Source organism: Myotis yumanensis, unplaced genomic scaffold (assembly GCF_028538775.1).
Source record: "Myotis yumanensis isolate MYYU_CA2020_CCGP unplaced genomic scaffold, mMyoYum1.0.hap1 SCAF_8, whole genome shotgun sequence".
In the NCBI taxonomy this organism is placed as follows: Eukaryota; Metazoa; Chordata; class Mammalia; order Chiroptera; family Vespertilionidae; genus Myotis; species Myotis yumanensis.
This window is the reverse complement of record NW_027223759.1, coordinates 30,951,329-30,968,019: the sequence shown is the minus strand read 5'-3', so window position 1 is coordinate 30,968,019 and position 16,691 is coordinate 30,951,329. Positions and strand designations below refer to the sequence as shown.

General features: G+C 40.3%; 2 protein-coding genes across 8 annotated transcripts in view; one reads left to right on the top strand and one right to left on the bottom strand.

The window, feature by feature from the left end:
• The window catches only part of DIS3L2 (DIS3 like 3'-5' exoribonuclease 2), a 309,482-nt gene that overhangs the window by 254,190 nt on the left and 38,601 nt on the right, over positions 1–16,691 (bottom strand). For 4 of the 7 annotated variants that reach the window (XM_070422394.1, XM_070422401.1, XM_070422400.1 and 1 more), the window contains 3 exons: positions 9,430–9,540; positions 4,782–4,922; positions 3,842–3,999 (listed from right to left, as the gene is read on the bottom strand). In XM_070422394.1, coding sequence (XP_070278495.1) covers positions 3,842–3,999; positions 4,782–4,824 — 201 coding nt within the window. In that variant the 5' untranslated portion in view covers positions 4,825–4,922; positions 9,430–9,540. The remainder of the gene's footprint in view (positions 1–3,841; positions 4,000–4,781; positions 4,923–9,429; positions 9,541–16,691) is intronic. The other 3 variants (XM_070422395.1, XM_070422397.1, XM_070422398.1) reach the window with 2 other exon arrangements.
• LOC139015580 (large ribosomal subunit protein eL31-like) lies at positions 3,163–3,540 on the top strand. Its single transcript, XM_070423348.1, has one exon. The coding sequence runs from the start codon at positions 3,163–3,165 to the stop codon at positions 3,538–3,540; it is 378 nt and encodes a 125-aa protein (XP_070279449.1).

Here is a 16,691-nt window from a genome sequence, read left to right as displayed (position 1 = left end):
TGTCATCTGTTTCTTCTAAATGACTGGACAGTCCACTGTAATGTCACTTCTATTCTTCTCTTTAACTCACACCCAAATGTTCTCCAGCTGATTTCACTCCTAACAAATGGTGAAGGTCCTAGAAACTAGGTTATCCTGTCCTGTCTTCCTGAACTAGAATTTCTTCTGAGGTTCAAAAACACCAATATTTTATTCCAGGGGAAACTCTGACATACTGTCTTGGGCAGCTCTGGGGGCCCAGCTTGAACCACCTTTAGACATAGCAATAGCTGGGATTAGGAAACCACCAATTCTACCATCTTCCTATCCATGTCACTTTGGTCATCACCACAAACCTAAGTCCATTCCAAGACTGTCTATTCCATACTCTCAATTTCTCCCAACATCCCCTAGAACAACCTCACAACACTGTACCTACAGAGGGAGAAAGGACATATATTCTTTGATATAATGATTTGTTACAAAAAAATTTCCAAAATACATGTGCATGATCATGAGTTATTGCTGGTCAGTTCAAACACGGGGAAGAGATTTCTTGGTCACTGTGGACAGTAATTTGATACCAATGAAATGTCAAAATATCAGTCAAAGTATTGAAAGGAAACAAAAACTATTATGCTATCCTATTTTAAAATATTTCAATATCTCTCATTAAAAGTTGCTCCTCTGGGTTGAGGAAAGAAAAAGGATGTAACAGTATGCTTATGTGTGAATACAAAAGTTACATGCTTATAAGTATGTCTAGAAAGTTTATTTTCTCCAACAACACTAAAAAATCTCTTATTGTCTAGCTCTCTACCTTACCCATTAAGGCCTGCACACATGTAGTTCATGTCAGAAAGCAGATGGACTCTGTTTTTTTGCCTATGAAAATATTATTTACAGTTGTTGTATATTTCACACAGTGACCTCATATCTGGAACCCATTCATTTCCCCATCTGCAGAGAACAACTGTTCTCATCTGTCGGGGGGAGGCTCTGGCTAGAGTCTATTGATGTCACAGGCCAGGAGGAATCACTTAAAAATGCCTGGAAATGAGAGTTGTTATACTTATCAGATTTTTGGTGTTTTATTTTACTATCAGCAAAGAGTTACTGCAAAAGTAAAAATTAATAGGAGGGAGCAAAAATGAATAAAATTGCAGAATATTTCCCTCACATTATCTGTGTAAATCCTATAACCAAAATTATAAGCAATTTTTCTTTCAAGTTATAACAACCAAGATTACCCTCACTCTTCTTCAAAGACAATAAGTACCTTGGTCCTTTGTTCAGCCAGTAAGTAAATGTTTATTCAATATAAACTTATTAAGCATCAATCAAATGCCAGCTAGGTGGGAATAAGACATGATGATCCTGCACACAAGGAAGTAAACAATCTATATGAGGAAACATAAAATGTCAAGAAATGGTAATAGGATTAAAATAAAGGGTAAACCAAGAAGTCAGCTTCAGGAAAGTAGTAAAGGCTGATTCTGTGGAGATTGTAAGTCAGGCCTCTCAGAGAGGGTGATATTTAAATAGAGACTTAAAGGTCAAGCAAAATGACATCAAGATACTGGGAGAAGGCGTTTCAAGCACCAGGAACAGCATGTACAGAGAAACAGAGGAGTCAAAGAGCAGAGTCTTTACAGGAAAAGTTTGAAGATCAGGGTGAATGGAGCAGAACGCAACTGGAGGAAAGTGCAGGGGATGAGAATGGGAAAGGCACAACAGGTCCTTGTATGTGAAACAAGAAAAAGGCCAAGAAACTGTACATAAAATGGAGTTCAGTGTGGGCCAAATGATAAACAGCATGTGAATGGATTAATGAATGGCCAAATGGCCAACTCTCCTAAGAGAGGCCTGTTAAAGAAATCCAAGGGAAGCTTTAAAAATAAAGCCAATAGGACTTCTAAAGTCAGAAAGATTAACTCATCTGTTAACTACAGTTTTCAATTCAAGAGTCTATATTAATCACATGTGCACTTAACCACAGTTAAATACAAAAAGGTGACAAAAAAGGAAGAGAAGACAATGGTACTTATTAATTGGCTGGACCTTCAGCCAAAAACACAAATATAGAAGTTGAGCTCTCAGAATGAGAAAAAATCTAACACAGTCAACATTTTCAAGTGAGCCAGGTAACACATGGCAATATTTCTATACTAATCCAAGAATTATGAAATGAACTTAATTCAAAGAATATGTGGCTCTGCCTGCCTCTCCATCTCACAACCTACTATCTGGCTCCCATTTCATGGCTAAGAAGACCTAAGCTACCCTACTCCATACTGTTTCACAAGTTCATGTTTTTATTAGTGCCACTATTCTTCCCACACATTTAATAGATCCAAACCAGTCCGGCTGATGTGGCTCAGTAGTTGAGCACCGACCCATGAACCAAGAGGCCCCCAGTTGATTCCCAGCCAGGACACATGCCTGGGTTGCAGGCTCCATCCCCAGTAAGGACAGGCAGAAGGCAGCCAGTCAATGTTTCTCTCTCTCATCTATGTTTCCATCACTCCCTCTTCCTTCCTCTCTCTCTAAAAATCAATAGACATATTTTTTAAAAATAAAAATAAAAAATAGATCCAAACTAGTCATCCTTCAATATCCACAGCAGATGTCACTGCCCCGTTTCCCAATTTCCGCCAACCACTCTCCCATAACCCGGGTCACACTTTTATCTGAGTACTTACCATCTATCCCCAAATCATCTATTCACATGACTACCTGCCCCCCATTGGGCTGCCAGTTCAAAGTACCTCACCCACCTTCATTTCAAGAGCACCCATGCGCATGCTCTTAATTATAACTGTGCCTGGCTAACAGTAGATGCTCAATAAACATTTGCTGAGCCAAACCATTATACTAGCTTGTAAAAGTACTTTGTAAACTATAAAGCACTCAACAAATATTGTTCTGCTGCTGTTTACTGTTTCCTTTCAACCTTATTCTCCATCACTCAGCTTTCATGTGCTCAAGGCAAACTGAACTATCAATGATTCTTACAGCCAAAACCTATTTTCCACTTTTATCTGAGTAGCTTACATTTGTCCCTACATTTATAAAGCTCTTTCTCTTATCTTTACTTATTCAAATAGTACCAATCCATGGCCTGGATCAAAAATATTACTTCCAGATAATACCCCGCGCTTTCTTTCTAACTTGTCAGGCACAATGGCTCCTGCAAAGAAGGTTGGTGAGAAGAAGAAGGGCCGCTTTGCCCTCAACAAGGTGGTGACCAGGGAGTACACTATCAACACCCACAAGTGCATCCATGGTGTGGGTTTCAAGAAGCATGCCCCTCGGGCACTCAAGGAGATCTGGAAATTTGCCATGAAGGAGATGGGGACTCCAGACATGCGCATGGACACCAGGCTCAACAAAGCTATCTGGGCCAAAGGAATAAGGAATGTCCCATCTTGTATCGGGGTACATTTGTCCAGAAAATGTAATGAGGATGAAGATTCATCAAACCAGCTGTATACATTGGTCACCTATGTGCTTGTCACCACCTTCAAAACTCTACAGACCATTAAGATGGACAAGAACTAATGCTGATGGTTGAATAAAGTTATACAACTACCTTGGAAAAAATATACATATATATCACTTCCAATAAAACATTCCTGGACAACCTTAACTGGAAGTAACAGCTCCCGTCTCTGAAACCTCAGAGCACTATGCTGTCTCTGTCTTGTGGCACCTATTACATCTAATTGCATTGTAGTTGTAAGAAGTGGGAAGCTCTATGCCTGTTATGTCATCATTTCTTTCAAAGCACACAGCATAGAAAAATAAACACTTTACTGATTCCACATATTCAAGGAATAGTCGTCTAGTATGATTTAAGCACCTGGATAAGTGTTCCTCTCTTCAAGCCTTCTGAAACATCCTCCTTAGACATGTAATTTTCAAAGATGCTCTTTTTCTTCCCTCGTATGGACTTGTTCTTTGACTTTTTGTCACTTGGCGAAGCACCAACACCATGTGGGCCAACCACGGAGGACACACCTAGAAACATGAGGCAGTAATCAACTCTTTCCTCAATCAAACATCACTGTATTTTTAAAACTAGAGATATTTTACCTTTTTTTTAATTTAGAATGACCAACATGAAAATGAAACTCCCTGCCCAGGCAGCGTGGCTCAGTGGTTGAGCATCAACCTATGAACCAAGAGGTCATGGTTCAATTACGGCATGTGTTACCGGCTTGATCTCCAGTGTGGGGCATGCAGGAGGCAGCTGATCAATGATCATCTCTCATCATTGATGTTTCTCTCTCTCTCTCTCTCTCTCTCTCTCTCTCCCTTCTTCTCTGAAATCAATAAAAATATATTTTTCAAAAATATTTAAATAAATTTTTAAAAAGAAAATGTAATTCCCTGATAAAGATTTCAAATAGTCACAAGAAGGAAAGAATAGGTAAGAAAACATGAATAAAATATATACAGATGAGACTTGAGTTTTAAAACAATACCACATATGCATGGAATATAATCTGAATAATGGGTTCAGTATGCTTTCTGTTTATAGACACAAACTTTTTAAAAATAGGAATTACTAAAAGATCGCCATTTTTCAAGAGGAAATTAAATAGCTGTGCTCAATATATCAACAATTTAAGACAACAAGAAATCACACTTAATTCTAGAACAAATAATGCAGGAGCATATTTAACAAGTCATCAAAAGAATTATAGGCCTCCTCAATCCTAAAACCCGCCCTGCACCTCCATTCCATTTGTATTTCAGATCTCTACTTGCTAGAGTAGACTCCATTTTCCTTTGGCTACCTCTGAGGGTCCCCAGGTTCAGCCTGCAGTCAGGATGACTCATTACTGGTTCCAAGGTTGCCTCTTCTCTCCAGATCCAGAGGGGCCTCTACTGCTCAGGCTCAGAGTTCTTCCTGCTTTGAGCAGCTCAGCTGTTACAAGCTGAAACCAAAGAGAAATGGGTGACTAAAGAGCAATTAACCTGTAGCCTCCTCTGTGCTCTTGGAAATTTAGTACTTGGATGGCAAAGGCAGTGTGGTGCGCTTCCTGGGTCCTGGCGTCACTTTGTCCTGGGCAGTTAATCAAGCACACCATCTGTCCTGAGTTTCTTTCAAGGCCTTCACCTCCACAGTTATCACTAGCTTGCTTATTTGGACCACTTCAACTAAGAACTTCCACAAATGGAACAATGAGGTAGAAGTTAAGGAGTTGTGCAGTTCTATTTAGCTTGTGAAATGCACAAGAGCAGGAGGGAAGACAGTTTTGAAAAAGTAAACTTAGTCAAGAGATGTAGCATTGACTAAGTTTAACCTTGGACAAAATGACGTTCCTCTATGAAACCAAGTAATCAATTCCTTAGAATTCATCAACAAAATCTAATTCACTGCCGCAAAACTATGCAGGGAACCCTAGATGGTTCACTAGCTTTCAAAAAAATAGAAATATTGTAGTTAAGCATCTATTTCCCTATTCTGATCTGCCATCACTTCAAACCAGTCATCTGACCAGAAGCTCGGCCAGCTGCTTCTAAGGAATAGAAATCAGCTGCCTGGATCAGCGCACTGAAATATGGGACCCTGCAGCTGGCCCCATGACCTTCTACCTGGATACTGAACATGTCATCACAATGTCTACTTTCTATTCTCTGCTGGCCACCAGCCCAGGATTTAAGCCTATACTTGCAAATTTCCAAAATCCAGGTAAGCAGCCTTTATGCTTTCCCATAAAATGGATCAAGATGTCATTCTAAACACTAGCTTCCATTTCCTCTAAATTTCCCACTAACATCCTTTATCAAAATGATGGAATTTTTCTTTAAAATGAAATTAATATAACTCAGGAGAAGCAACAGAGACAAAAGGTAATAGGCCATTTAGTCATACATGAAGAGATACAGAGATAATGTCAAAAAGTGCAAAAAATGGAGAGAAATAGCTTGTCTTAGATAAAAAAATTTTCAAGCTGAAACCATCTCATCTCATGGTACACATAAACTAATTATTAAAATTCTGTGGCACTCCAAAAAATACATTTTTTCCTATATGACAAAAATAGGTATAATTTTGATTCATTCACACCAGACAGCTATTGTTATATTGGCTGTTGTCATTTTTTTATTTGATAATTTAAGGGGAAAGGAGTCAGTGCCCCTGACTAAATAGACAGGTATTGCAATAGTCAGGTTTTAAAAATTCTTGTGGCACACCAGTGTGACGCAGCACACTGGTTGAAAATCTCTGTCTTAGATAAACAACAAAGTAGTGGGAAAGGCACATACAGGATTCCAGACTGTCTAATGGTCTAATTCAGAAATGCATTCATCCAGTCATTCATTCAACAAACACTTCTGCAAAGTACTGTACTAGGAACAATAATGGATACAAACATTAATTTATAAAAATCATATTGAACTAACAATACAAGTTGGGAAGTGATAGCATTAAATTTTTTTTAAATATGGCTAAATGTACTTATGATGAGAGAGAAAGGATATCTGCAGGACAGTAAATCAAAGAGAGCTTCAGAAAATTTTTAAGGAATAACTGAGAATGTGAGAAAATCATACTGCTGGCAAAGGAAACAGGGGTGGGGAGAGAAAGAGAGAGGGAGGGAGGAATACAGGCAGGTTCTTGCAACATTAATTCCGTTTGGATAGAGTCCAGTCTATATGAAGGAAAGCAGTGGTAAGGAAATTAAAACAAGTTGGAAGGTCTAGAAAACCAGCCCAGTTTTTCAGAAGTAGTAGGGACTTTCTGAAGCATGAGTGAGCAGGAGAGAAGACAGATCAGAGTTGTATTTCAGGAAAAATTAACCTGTGCCGGATTCATCTGCAGTTGAGAAAAACTGGCAGCAGCTGCACCTTAGGAAAGAACTAGAACAGAATGGGGAAAAGGAATGCCTGAACTAGAGTTGTACAGGCAGACAGTGAAATGAAGAGACTTTTAACATGATGTCACACAGAACAAAGTGGCATCATTTGGCAACCAGGCAGATCTGAATTAGAGCAAGGAAGTGGCACCTATGTGAAATTTCAAACAAGGAAACTGAGGAATGATAACATCACTAAGATAGAGAAGACGATGAATTCTACTTGGGGTATTACATAGCTCCATATGGAAATGCATACTCTATACATGGAAATATATACCTTTACCTATACCTCTACACCAAATACTTAGAAACTAGAGCATAGTTTAGAGAAATGAATTACCCAGCCATCTGCATAAAGATGGTACTCCAAAGTTTTCTAAAATAGATGAAATTGCTAAGAAAGGGTAAACTATACAGAAGAGGGGCTAGGACAAAATCTGGGTTAGAGCAACTTTTAGGAAATGGAAAGAAGAAAAAGTAAAAAATATAACAAAGAAGTTAATAAAGATATACAGGCAGACACTGAAATGAAATAAAGAACTAACAAAATCAGATGTTACCAAAAAAAAAAAAAAAAAAAAAGGAAGAAAATAACTTCCAAAGAAAGACAGGCTCATGTTTCACATAATCAAAAAAATCAACATAAAATAAAATAAAAATGGAGGAAATAGCTTAAAATGCAAGCAAATAAAAACAAACAATCCTAATATATTTAAAATGAAAAGCACAACATACTAAAGAGATGGGGAGAGAACTAACCCAAATAACTTTTGAACAGTTAAAAACAAAAAATAAATAAAAATTAAACTCAAATTAATCGTTTTTTAAAGAGGTATGGCTTAGCAATTCTAAAACTACTTTCTGGATATTCTGAGAGTAAACAAATAAGTAAATATACTGTGGATAATAGGAGTCGGACTTGTGAATGTGAGAAAGAAATTACAAATATAGAAAGTGTAAAAACTAGAATAAAGGCCTGTGGTTTTGAAATGAAGTTGGAGATATCACTGCCAGGGCTGACCAGCAGCCCCTGAATGACAGATGACCAGATTACTCAGACACAATTTGACTGTGAATGAAGGGCTAAGGGGCTTGCCACAACACCTGGGCCTAATTTCTCTTTAAATTCCTGCCTACTTGTTCCCAGAGATCAAGGTCTAATGTTCCAGCATCAGGGAACAAAGGATTATCTATAATAATAAAAGCGTAATATGCTAATTAGACCAGACAGCTGAAGGACCTTCTGGACGTCATTTCCGATGTCCTTCCGGATGAAGCTGCGGCAGCAGGGGCTGAGGCAGAGGCAGTTAGGGGTGATCAGGCAGGCAGGCAATCAGTTAGGGGTGACCAGGCAGGGAGGCGAGCAGTTAGGGGCAATCAGGCAGGCAGGCAGGCAAGCGGTTAGGAGCCAGCGATCCCAGATTGCAAGAGGGATGTCCGACTGCCAGTTTAGGCCTAAATTAGTAGTCGGACATCCCCCAAGGGGTCCTGGGTTGCGAGAGGGTGCAGGCCAGGCTGAGGGACTCTCCTCCCCTCCTCCATGCACAAATTTTGTGCACCAGGCCACTAGTAAGTTATAATAGTCTGCAAAAGGCCCTTTAATTGTTTCTTGGTAACCGAGGCACCATTCGCCTTTAACAACTGCTTAAGGACTGTGGACGGAAGGGGTCACATGCTGACCTGACAAGCTCAGGGGAGGCCTGCATGGCAGTCTTGCAAACTCAGAAACCTAAATTAACTACAAAGGATGGTCTGAAATTAAACTTTAACTAAAAGCAGTTATGGTGGGCAGTTATGTCCTAGGCTGGTAACTTCACTGACAAGGTCAACCTTTACCTTAACTGAGCCTATCTGTCTTTTTGCATCTCTGACAACATACCCTTGAAGTGTCTGGGTAACTCGTAACTTCCTGTTTTCTGGACCCCCTGGGGCACAACCAAATGTGCTGGGCGCCAGGACAGATACCACAAATTCCTTCATGATCATGTTAATTGTTCCTGCACCCACCTAAGTATGTGTCCATCATTTTACTTTTTATCCAACCCCAGGGGTTTCCCCGCTTTGCTTTATCCCACCTCCTTAATCTATCACAATGAATTTCATGTAACCCACCTACATCCCTCCTTTGATTGCAATGTATAAATACAGATGTAACCTGCCATTCTCCAGAGCATTATCTCAATTTGTTGAGGTTCTGCTTCCCAGCATATGCTGACAGACAGTCTGGCTCAAATAAACTCACAAAAATTCTTTACAGGCTTCAATGGTTTTTTTACATTAACAGCACTATTATATATTGTTGTTGTTCTACGGATAACTTCTGTCCCATTGTGAAACCTGAACTGAAAAACAATTCCCTCGAACTTGGAAATCCTAAGGGAACCAAGAATTATAAATTATAACGATTTGTAACAGGCTCCTTAATTGTTCTTGTATAACTGAGGCACCATTAGCTTTTAATACTTTTTAAGTAACAGAGACATGTTACTCGGTGGATAGTTGCTGTCCTATTGTGAATCTTTAGCTGAAAAACAATTCCCTCGAACTTGGAAATCCCAAGCAGGCTCCAATGACTTACTGCGCAGTTACTTTTGTTTCCTTCCTCTTCGTTTTCGAGGGTTCCGCCACATCTACTTGCGTTCCTTGGTCCTCACACAGGCACCACCTTGCCGAGGCTGACCAGCAGCCCCTGAATGACGGATGAACAGATTACTCAAACACAGTTTGACTGTGAAAGAGAGGGCTAAGGGGCTTGCCCAGCTCTAGTGGCCAGAGCAGCCTCTAGTGCCTGCCTTGTTAGGCCTTTATTGGAATTTTTTATCTTTAGCTACAATCAATAGGGTGAGTAATCTTGGGAGGACACATGTTTACATTGTCCCCTAGGCAAGGGCATCCAGGGATTAAGCATAAGGATTCCAGTAAACACTTGGGGGTCTGCACATACACAGACTTATTTGGAAAGGTCAAGGAATAATTAGGGGCACCGCCTTCGGCACTCCCCTAAGTAAGAATTCTGATAAACAGGGCAGGCGGGAAGAACCAAGATGGTGGCATAAGGTATAAACCTGTATGTGCTGCCCCCCACAACATTAAAACTACAACTATAAGACAAAACAGCTATCATCCAGAACCACGGGAAAGCTGGCCGAGTGGAAGTTCTACAACTAGAAGGAAAGAAAAAAGCACATTGAGACCAGGTAGGAGGTGCAGAGGCACCAAGAACAGAGGTACGGAGGCGCGCGAACTGGGCTGCACCAGGGTGTGCGGTTTTTTTTAATCGGAAGGGGATACAAGCTCTCAAATGCACTGAACTCATTTACGGCGAGACTCTGGGGTCCCAGACTCCTATGGGGAGAAACTGGACTGTCTTGCAGCGGGTCGGAAAGTGACGGTGACTTTCTCGCACGCAGAGCTGCTCGCAGGGATCATTATTGCTGAGGGGGCGCGGGACTCAGGACGCAGAGGCACGGAGATGGCTGACGATGCCATTGCTGTTTGCTCCGCCCTGGTGATTCTCTGAGACCCCGCCCCACTCAACTTACATCCCCACCCAAGCTGTGCTCAGTGGAGCAAAGGAATCACCTGCGCTTCTGCAGCCTAACCTAACAAACTGCAGCTGGGTCAGAGAGCTCCAAAACTTCCAAACCCCAAACAAAGAGGAGAAATCTGCTGATATCGCTGTAGCTCCTGCTGGGTGAACTCACAGAGTGGTTGACTTGGAGATCCAGGAGCCAGGGTACCCCTGGTCAGATACCAGATTTCAACTCCTCACATCCATAAGGGACACACTCAAGAAGCAGACTCAGTGAGCACGAAAGCCCCACTAGAGCAAGTTCTACCCCATAAGGGTGTCTCCAGCACAGCAGTTCTTCCACTGTAGACACAGCAGGTCCTCGCTGTCAGCCAAAAATGCGGAGACAAAGAAACATGTCACAAATGAAAGAAATGGAGGAAGCAAACTAATGGAGGACATAGAGTTCAAAACCACAGTTATAAGGTTACTCAAGAACCTTCTACAAACCTCCGAGGAACTTAGTGAGACCTTTGAGGATCTTAATGAGAATGCCAAAAAAATGGAAAAGGACCAGTCAGAAATTAAACATACACTGACTGAAATTAAAAATAATATACAGAGATCCAACAGCAGACTAGAGGATCCCAAGAATCACGTCAAAGATTTGAAATACGAAGAAGCAAAAAACACCCATCCAGAAAAGCAAAACGAAAAAAGAATCCAAAAATATCAAGATAGTGGAAGGAGCCTCTGGGACAACTTCAAATGTACCAACATCCAAATTATCGGGGTGCCAGAAGAAGAGAAAGAGCAAGATACTGAAAGCCTACTAGAAGAAATCATGACAGAAAACTTCCCCTACCTGATGAAAGAAATAGACTTACAAGTCCAAGAAACGAAGAGAACCCCAAATAAGAGGAATCCAAAGAGGACCACACCAAGACACATCATAATTAAAATGCCAAGGGTTAAAGACAAAGAGAGAATCTTAAAAGCAGCAAGAGAAAAAAAGTCAGTTACCTACAAGGGAGTACCCATACGACTGTCAGCTGATTTCTCAACAGAAACCATGCAGGCCAGAAGGGAGTGGCAAGAAATATTCAAAGTGATGAATAGCAAGAACCTACAACCAAGATTACTCTACCCAGCAAAACTATCATGTAGAATTGAAGGTCAGATAAAGAGCTTCACAGACAAGAAAAAGCTAAAGGAGTTCATCACCACCAAACCAGGATTATATGAAATGCTGAAGAATATTCTTTAAGAAGAGGAAGAAGAAGAAAAAGGTAAAGATAAAAATTATGAACAACAAAGTGACAACAAATAAATATCTATCAACAAGTGAACCTAAAAATTAAGTCAGAATAAACTGGTGAATATAATAGAAGCAGGGGCATAGAAAGGGAGTGGACTGACAATTCTTGGGGGGAAGGAGGTGTAGGGGGTGTGGGAAGAGACTGGACAAAAATCTTACACCTATGGATGAGGACACTGGCAGGGGGTAAGGGCATGGGGTGGGGTGGGAACCAGGTGGAGGGGAGCTATGGGGGGAAAAAAGAAGAACATCTGTAATAATCTGAACAATAAAGATTTATTAATTTAAAAAAAAAAACAGGGCAGGCGGCCTTCCACACACTTCCCTTTTATCAGAATGTCCTCCTTACAACTTTTCAACCAAGACTCTTGTGCTCCCCAACATATCATTATAACTCAATAGTTTATCTATATATATATAAAAGTGTAATATGTAAATCGGCCAGACAGCGGTACAACTTGTCGGCTATGATGCACACTGACCATCGGGGAGCAGACACTCAATGCAGGAGCTGCCCCCAGCCCGCAGGCCCTGATCGCCGGATTGGGGCCTGCCTGCCAACCTCTCGGTCCCTCCCGATGGCCAGCAGGCTCTGATCACCCAATGGAGAACAGGGAACCAGGGGTGGGTATTGGCACGTCCACCAGCCCCGATCATCCTGCCAGTTGCCCCACACACAGAGGGCGACTGCGGCTGCGGTGGCAGGGGACAGGGCCAGCTGCTGGCAGCCAGGGAAGATAGACCCTGATCGCAGGCCAGGCCTAGGGACCCTAATCGTGCACGAATTTTGTGCACCAGGCCTCTAGTAATATATAAAGAGATACAGAGGAAATGTCAAAAAGTGCAAAAAGGGAGAGAAATAGATGGTCCATCCACAGAAATATAGATGTGTCTACACACACACACACGTACACACAAATGTATACAAGTATGTATGTATATATTCTTATATTATCTAGCTCTGTCTGCTAAGATGGTCTAGAATAAACAATATCCCAGTAGCAATGAACATATCTAGTACCCAATATCACTTTTTAAAAAAATATTTTTATTGATTTCAGAGAGGAAGGCAGAGGGAGAAAGAGATAGAAAATCAATGATGAGAGAGAACCATTGATCGGCTGCCTCCTACATGCCCCACACTGGGGATCGAGCCCACAACCCAAGCATATGTCTTGACCCGGTAGTGAACCATGAACTCTTGATCCATAGGTCAACGCTCAACCACTAAGCCACACCAACCAGCCTACCCAGATCTCACTTTTTAAAAATATTTTTAATATGTTTTTATTGATTTTAAAGAGGAAGGAAGAAGAGATAGAAACATCATCAGGCTGCCTCCTGCAACCCCTCTCCTTCCTCCCTTCCCCCCAACCAGGATCAAGACCACAACCTAGGCATATGCCCTGACCAGGAATCGAACCAGCAACCTTTTGGTTCATGGGACGATACTTAATCCACTAAGCCACACCAGCCAGGCTTGTTCTCACTTTCTAAATACCATTCACTGCAAAAAGGATCCAGGGCTCCTTAGAAATATGGCCAATTCTGAGACTGGCTTGAGGAAAGTACAATATGAGCCTAGAGGGGGGTTGGCAAACTATAGCACATAGGCCAAACAAATCCAGACATTCACCTTTCTTTATAAATAAAGTTTTATTGGAACACAGCCACAGTCATTCATTTACAAATTGTCTATGGCTGCGTTCCTGCTGTGAGGGTGGAGTTAAGTAGTTGCCACAGAGACTATATGGCCCACAAAGCCAAAAATATTTATTATCTGGCCACTTACAGAAAAAAGTTTTCCAAGCCCTGGCCTAAAGTATCTTGTCATTCCAAAAAGTCAGGAAACACTCAAAAAGTGATGGAGACATGACACAAGTTCACAGGAGCCAGCTGAAAAGATTCCCACTGGCCAAATATATAATCATTTAAGGATTAAATATTTTTAATGATGACAGCTTATATGTAAACCATTAAATAAGAACCCATGAGTTCATACTGAAAAAACAAATAAGTAAATGGAAGGGGGAAGTTCTTCCTTACATCAGAATCCCAACTAATAATTGTAGAAAAAATTATGGAATTAGAATATTACCATTGACAATCATCATCACAATTAATTCAGATTCATCAGTGGATGATTAAAACTAATGGGTAAAAGTTTTGAGGAGTAACAGAATATTAAATAGTCTCAAAATAGTCTCTAAGATACTTATTAAATACAAAGAGGAAAAGCATATCTTGACGGTAGAGCAATCTGGCAGACTACCATAACCAAGTGATTAAAGTAGACACCTGTAATGGGACAAGTCAACATCACATGCCTCCTGATACATAATGAAAAACATGTCATTTGTGAAACATGAATTAAACCTGCTACAAAATAACTGCATAGCTCAGCTGGTATGGCTCAGTGGTTGAGTGTCGACCCATGAACCAGGAGGTCAGGGCACATGCCTGGGTTGAGGGTTAGATCCCCAGTAGGGGGAGTGCAGGAGGCAGCCAGTAGATGTTTCTCTCTCATCACTGATGTTTCTAGCTCTCTTTCCCTCTCCCATTCTCTCTCTGAAATCAATATTTTTTAAAAAAACAAAAACATATTTACAAACTGGCCTATAATCTTCAAAAATGTTAAAACTGTTCCAGATTAAAGGAGACTAAAGACACATGACAACTCTATGCTACTTGTGATGCAGGATTTTTTTTTAGAGAGAGAGGAAGGAATAAGAAGAGAGAAATAAACATCAATGTGAGAGAGAAACATCGATTGGTTACCTCCCCAAACGTACCCAGGAATCAAACCCGCAACTTGGGCATGTGCCCTGACCGGGAATCGAACCAGCAACCTTTTGGTGCAAGGAACGAGGTTCAACCAACTTAGCCAGATTTTCTTTGGATATAAAGAGCATGACTGAGGAACTTGAAGACATTTAAATAGAATATATAGATTACATCAATGCCATTACATCAGTGTTAATTTGCTGATTTCAATCATTTCTTTAGGTTTGAAATTATGTTTCCAACAAGAATCCAAATCTTTAATTATAAAATCATATCTGTTTATTGAATTACATTTTTTCTCATGCTAAAGAACATTCCCAACAATTGACAATATAACAATTAAAAACTCCCCCTTAACAGCAAATACAAATGATGTACTAAATAAAAGTTCAAATAACCAGTTAAACGATATGTGGGCTACAAAATCACTTCATCCTATTTCATATGGGCCAAAACAGATTTATTAGCTGCAAGCTCAAATAAAGTGATCTCAAATGAGAGTTATGTCAGTAAAAATACTGCCTCTCAACAGGTCAGAAGTGACTTTACTCACATTTTATAAAATATTTTGAGGATTTAAAAGATTAAATGTCCTGAAAGGGACAACAATCCAGCACTTTTTGCAAACACAGCTGTTGGTTAAAGCTCTTGGGATTCACTCAGTTGTAGGGAGAGATAATGGTTATAAAATATTAAGAAAATTTTGGAATCTTTTCTTATTAATCTAATAGCTGACTTGTTTCCTAACATGTGCTTCATTGCTATATTCTAGGACCTCTTCAGGCTCTCGGCAAAGAGCAATGAACACAACATGACCTTACAAAGTCCCTACTCCCATGGTATTGACCATCTAGGGGGTGGAGAAGACAAGCAACCACTTACGGCAATAAAACAGACTGAAGAGATAGTGACAAATGGAATGGAGAAAGAGAGCACTGCTTTAGCTTTGGTGATTAGAAAAAGCCTCTACTGAGGAAAAAATACTGTAGCCAAGATCCAAATGATGAGAAGTCCACCACGTGAAGGTCTCCGGGTAGAGCCTTCTTGGGAGAGGGCATGACAAGCACAAAAAACAACAAAGGAGAAACAACCTCAGCATGTTCAAAGTTTAAATAAATAAACAAACAAACAAGCAAGCCCTGGCCGGTTTGGCTCAGTGGATGGAGTGTTGGCATGGGGACTGAAGGGTCACGGGTTCGATTCCGGTCGGGGGCACATGCCCAGGTTGCAGGCTCAATTCCCAGTGTGGGGCGTGCAGGAGGCAGCCGATCAATGATTCTCTCTCATCATTGATGTTTCTATATCTCTCTTTCCCTCTCCCTTCCTCTCTGAAATAAATAAAAATATATTTTTTTAAATAAAATAAATAAATAAAAGAGGCCTCAGTAATACTCTCAGTATAGTAGGTTATACCAAAGAACTGTCAATTTTGTATCAGGTATGGTAATGACATTATGACTGTAGATAACAATTTTCAAATTGTAAAGCATGTATATGTATGTGAAATTCCAATAAATGATGTCAGGGATTTCTTTAAAATATTTCAGCAAAGGGAAGAGAAATAAAAAGGCAAATATGGAAAAATTCTTGAATTTGGGAAATAGGTCAATGGAGGGTGATGAACTACTCCCTCTAGTTTTTGTATATTTGAAACTTTCATAATAATTTTTAAAAACTCCACAGAACAAAAACTTCATGCTAAAACTGGCAATATCTCATAACTTCTTTCTCTTACTTCCACACCCCAGATCAACTCTTACTTTACCAGTCTTCCGATTATCTCATTTGAGGAGATAAAATGAAAGCTTTAAGGATAGGTACACATTGGTCCTGGCCTATGGTTAGAGCATCGACCCAAGGACCAAAGGGTCGCAAGTTCGAGTCCAGGTCAAGGGCACATACTTGAGTTGCAGGTTTGATCCCTGGCCCTGGTCAGGGTGCATGTGGGAGTCAACCAATCAATGTGTCTCTCTCACATCGATGTTTCTCTCTCTCTCCCTCTCCCTTTCACTCTCTCTAAAAATCAATGGGAAAAAATATCCTCGAGAGAGGACTAACAAAAAAACAAACAAATAAAAAAAAAGAATAGGTACACACTGGATAGGTCCTACACTCTATGACTGAATCCAGTTTCTATGACAGACAGAGCTAATCTACCAAAGGCAGGGTTGGAACCCAGAGAGAATTAAAATAAGAGATTATAAAATAAATACCCACCAATTTATAA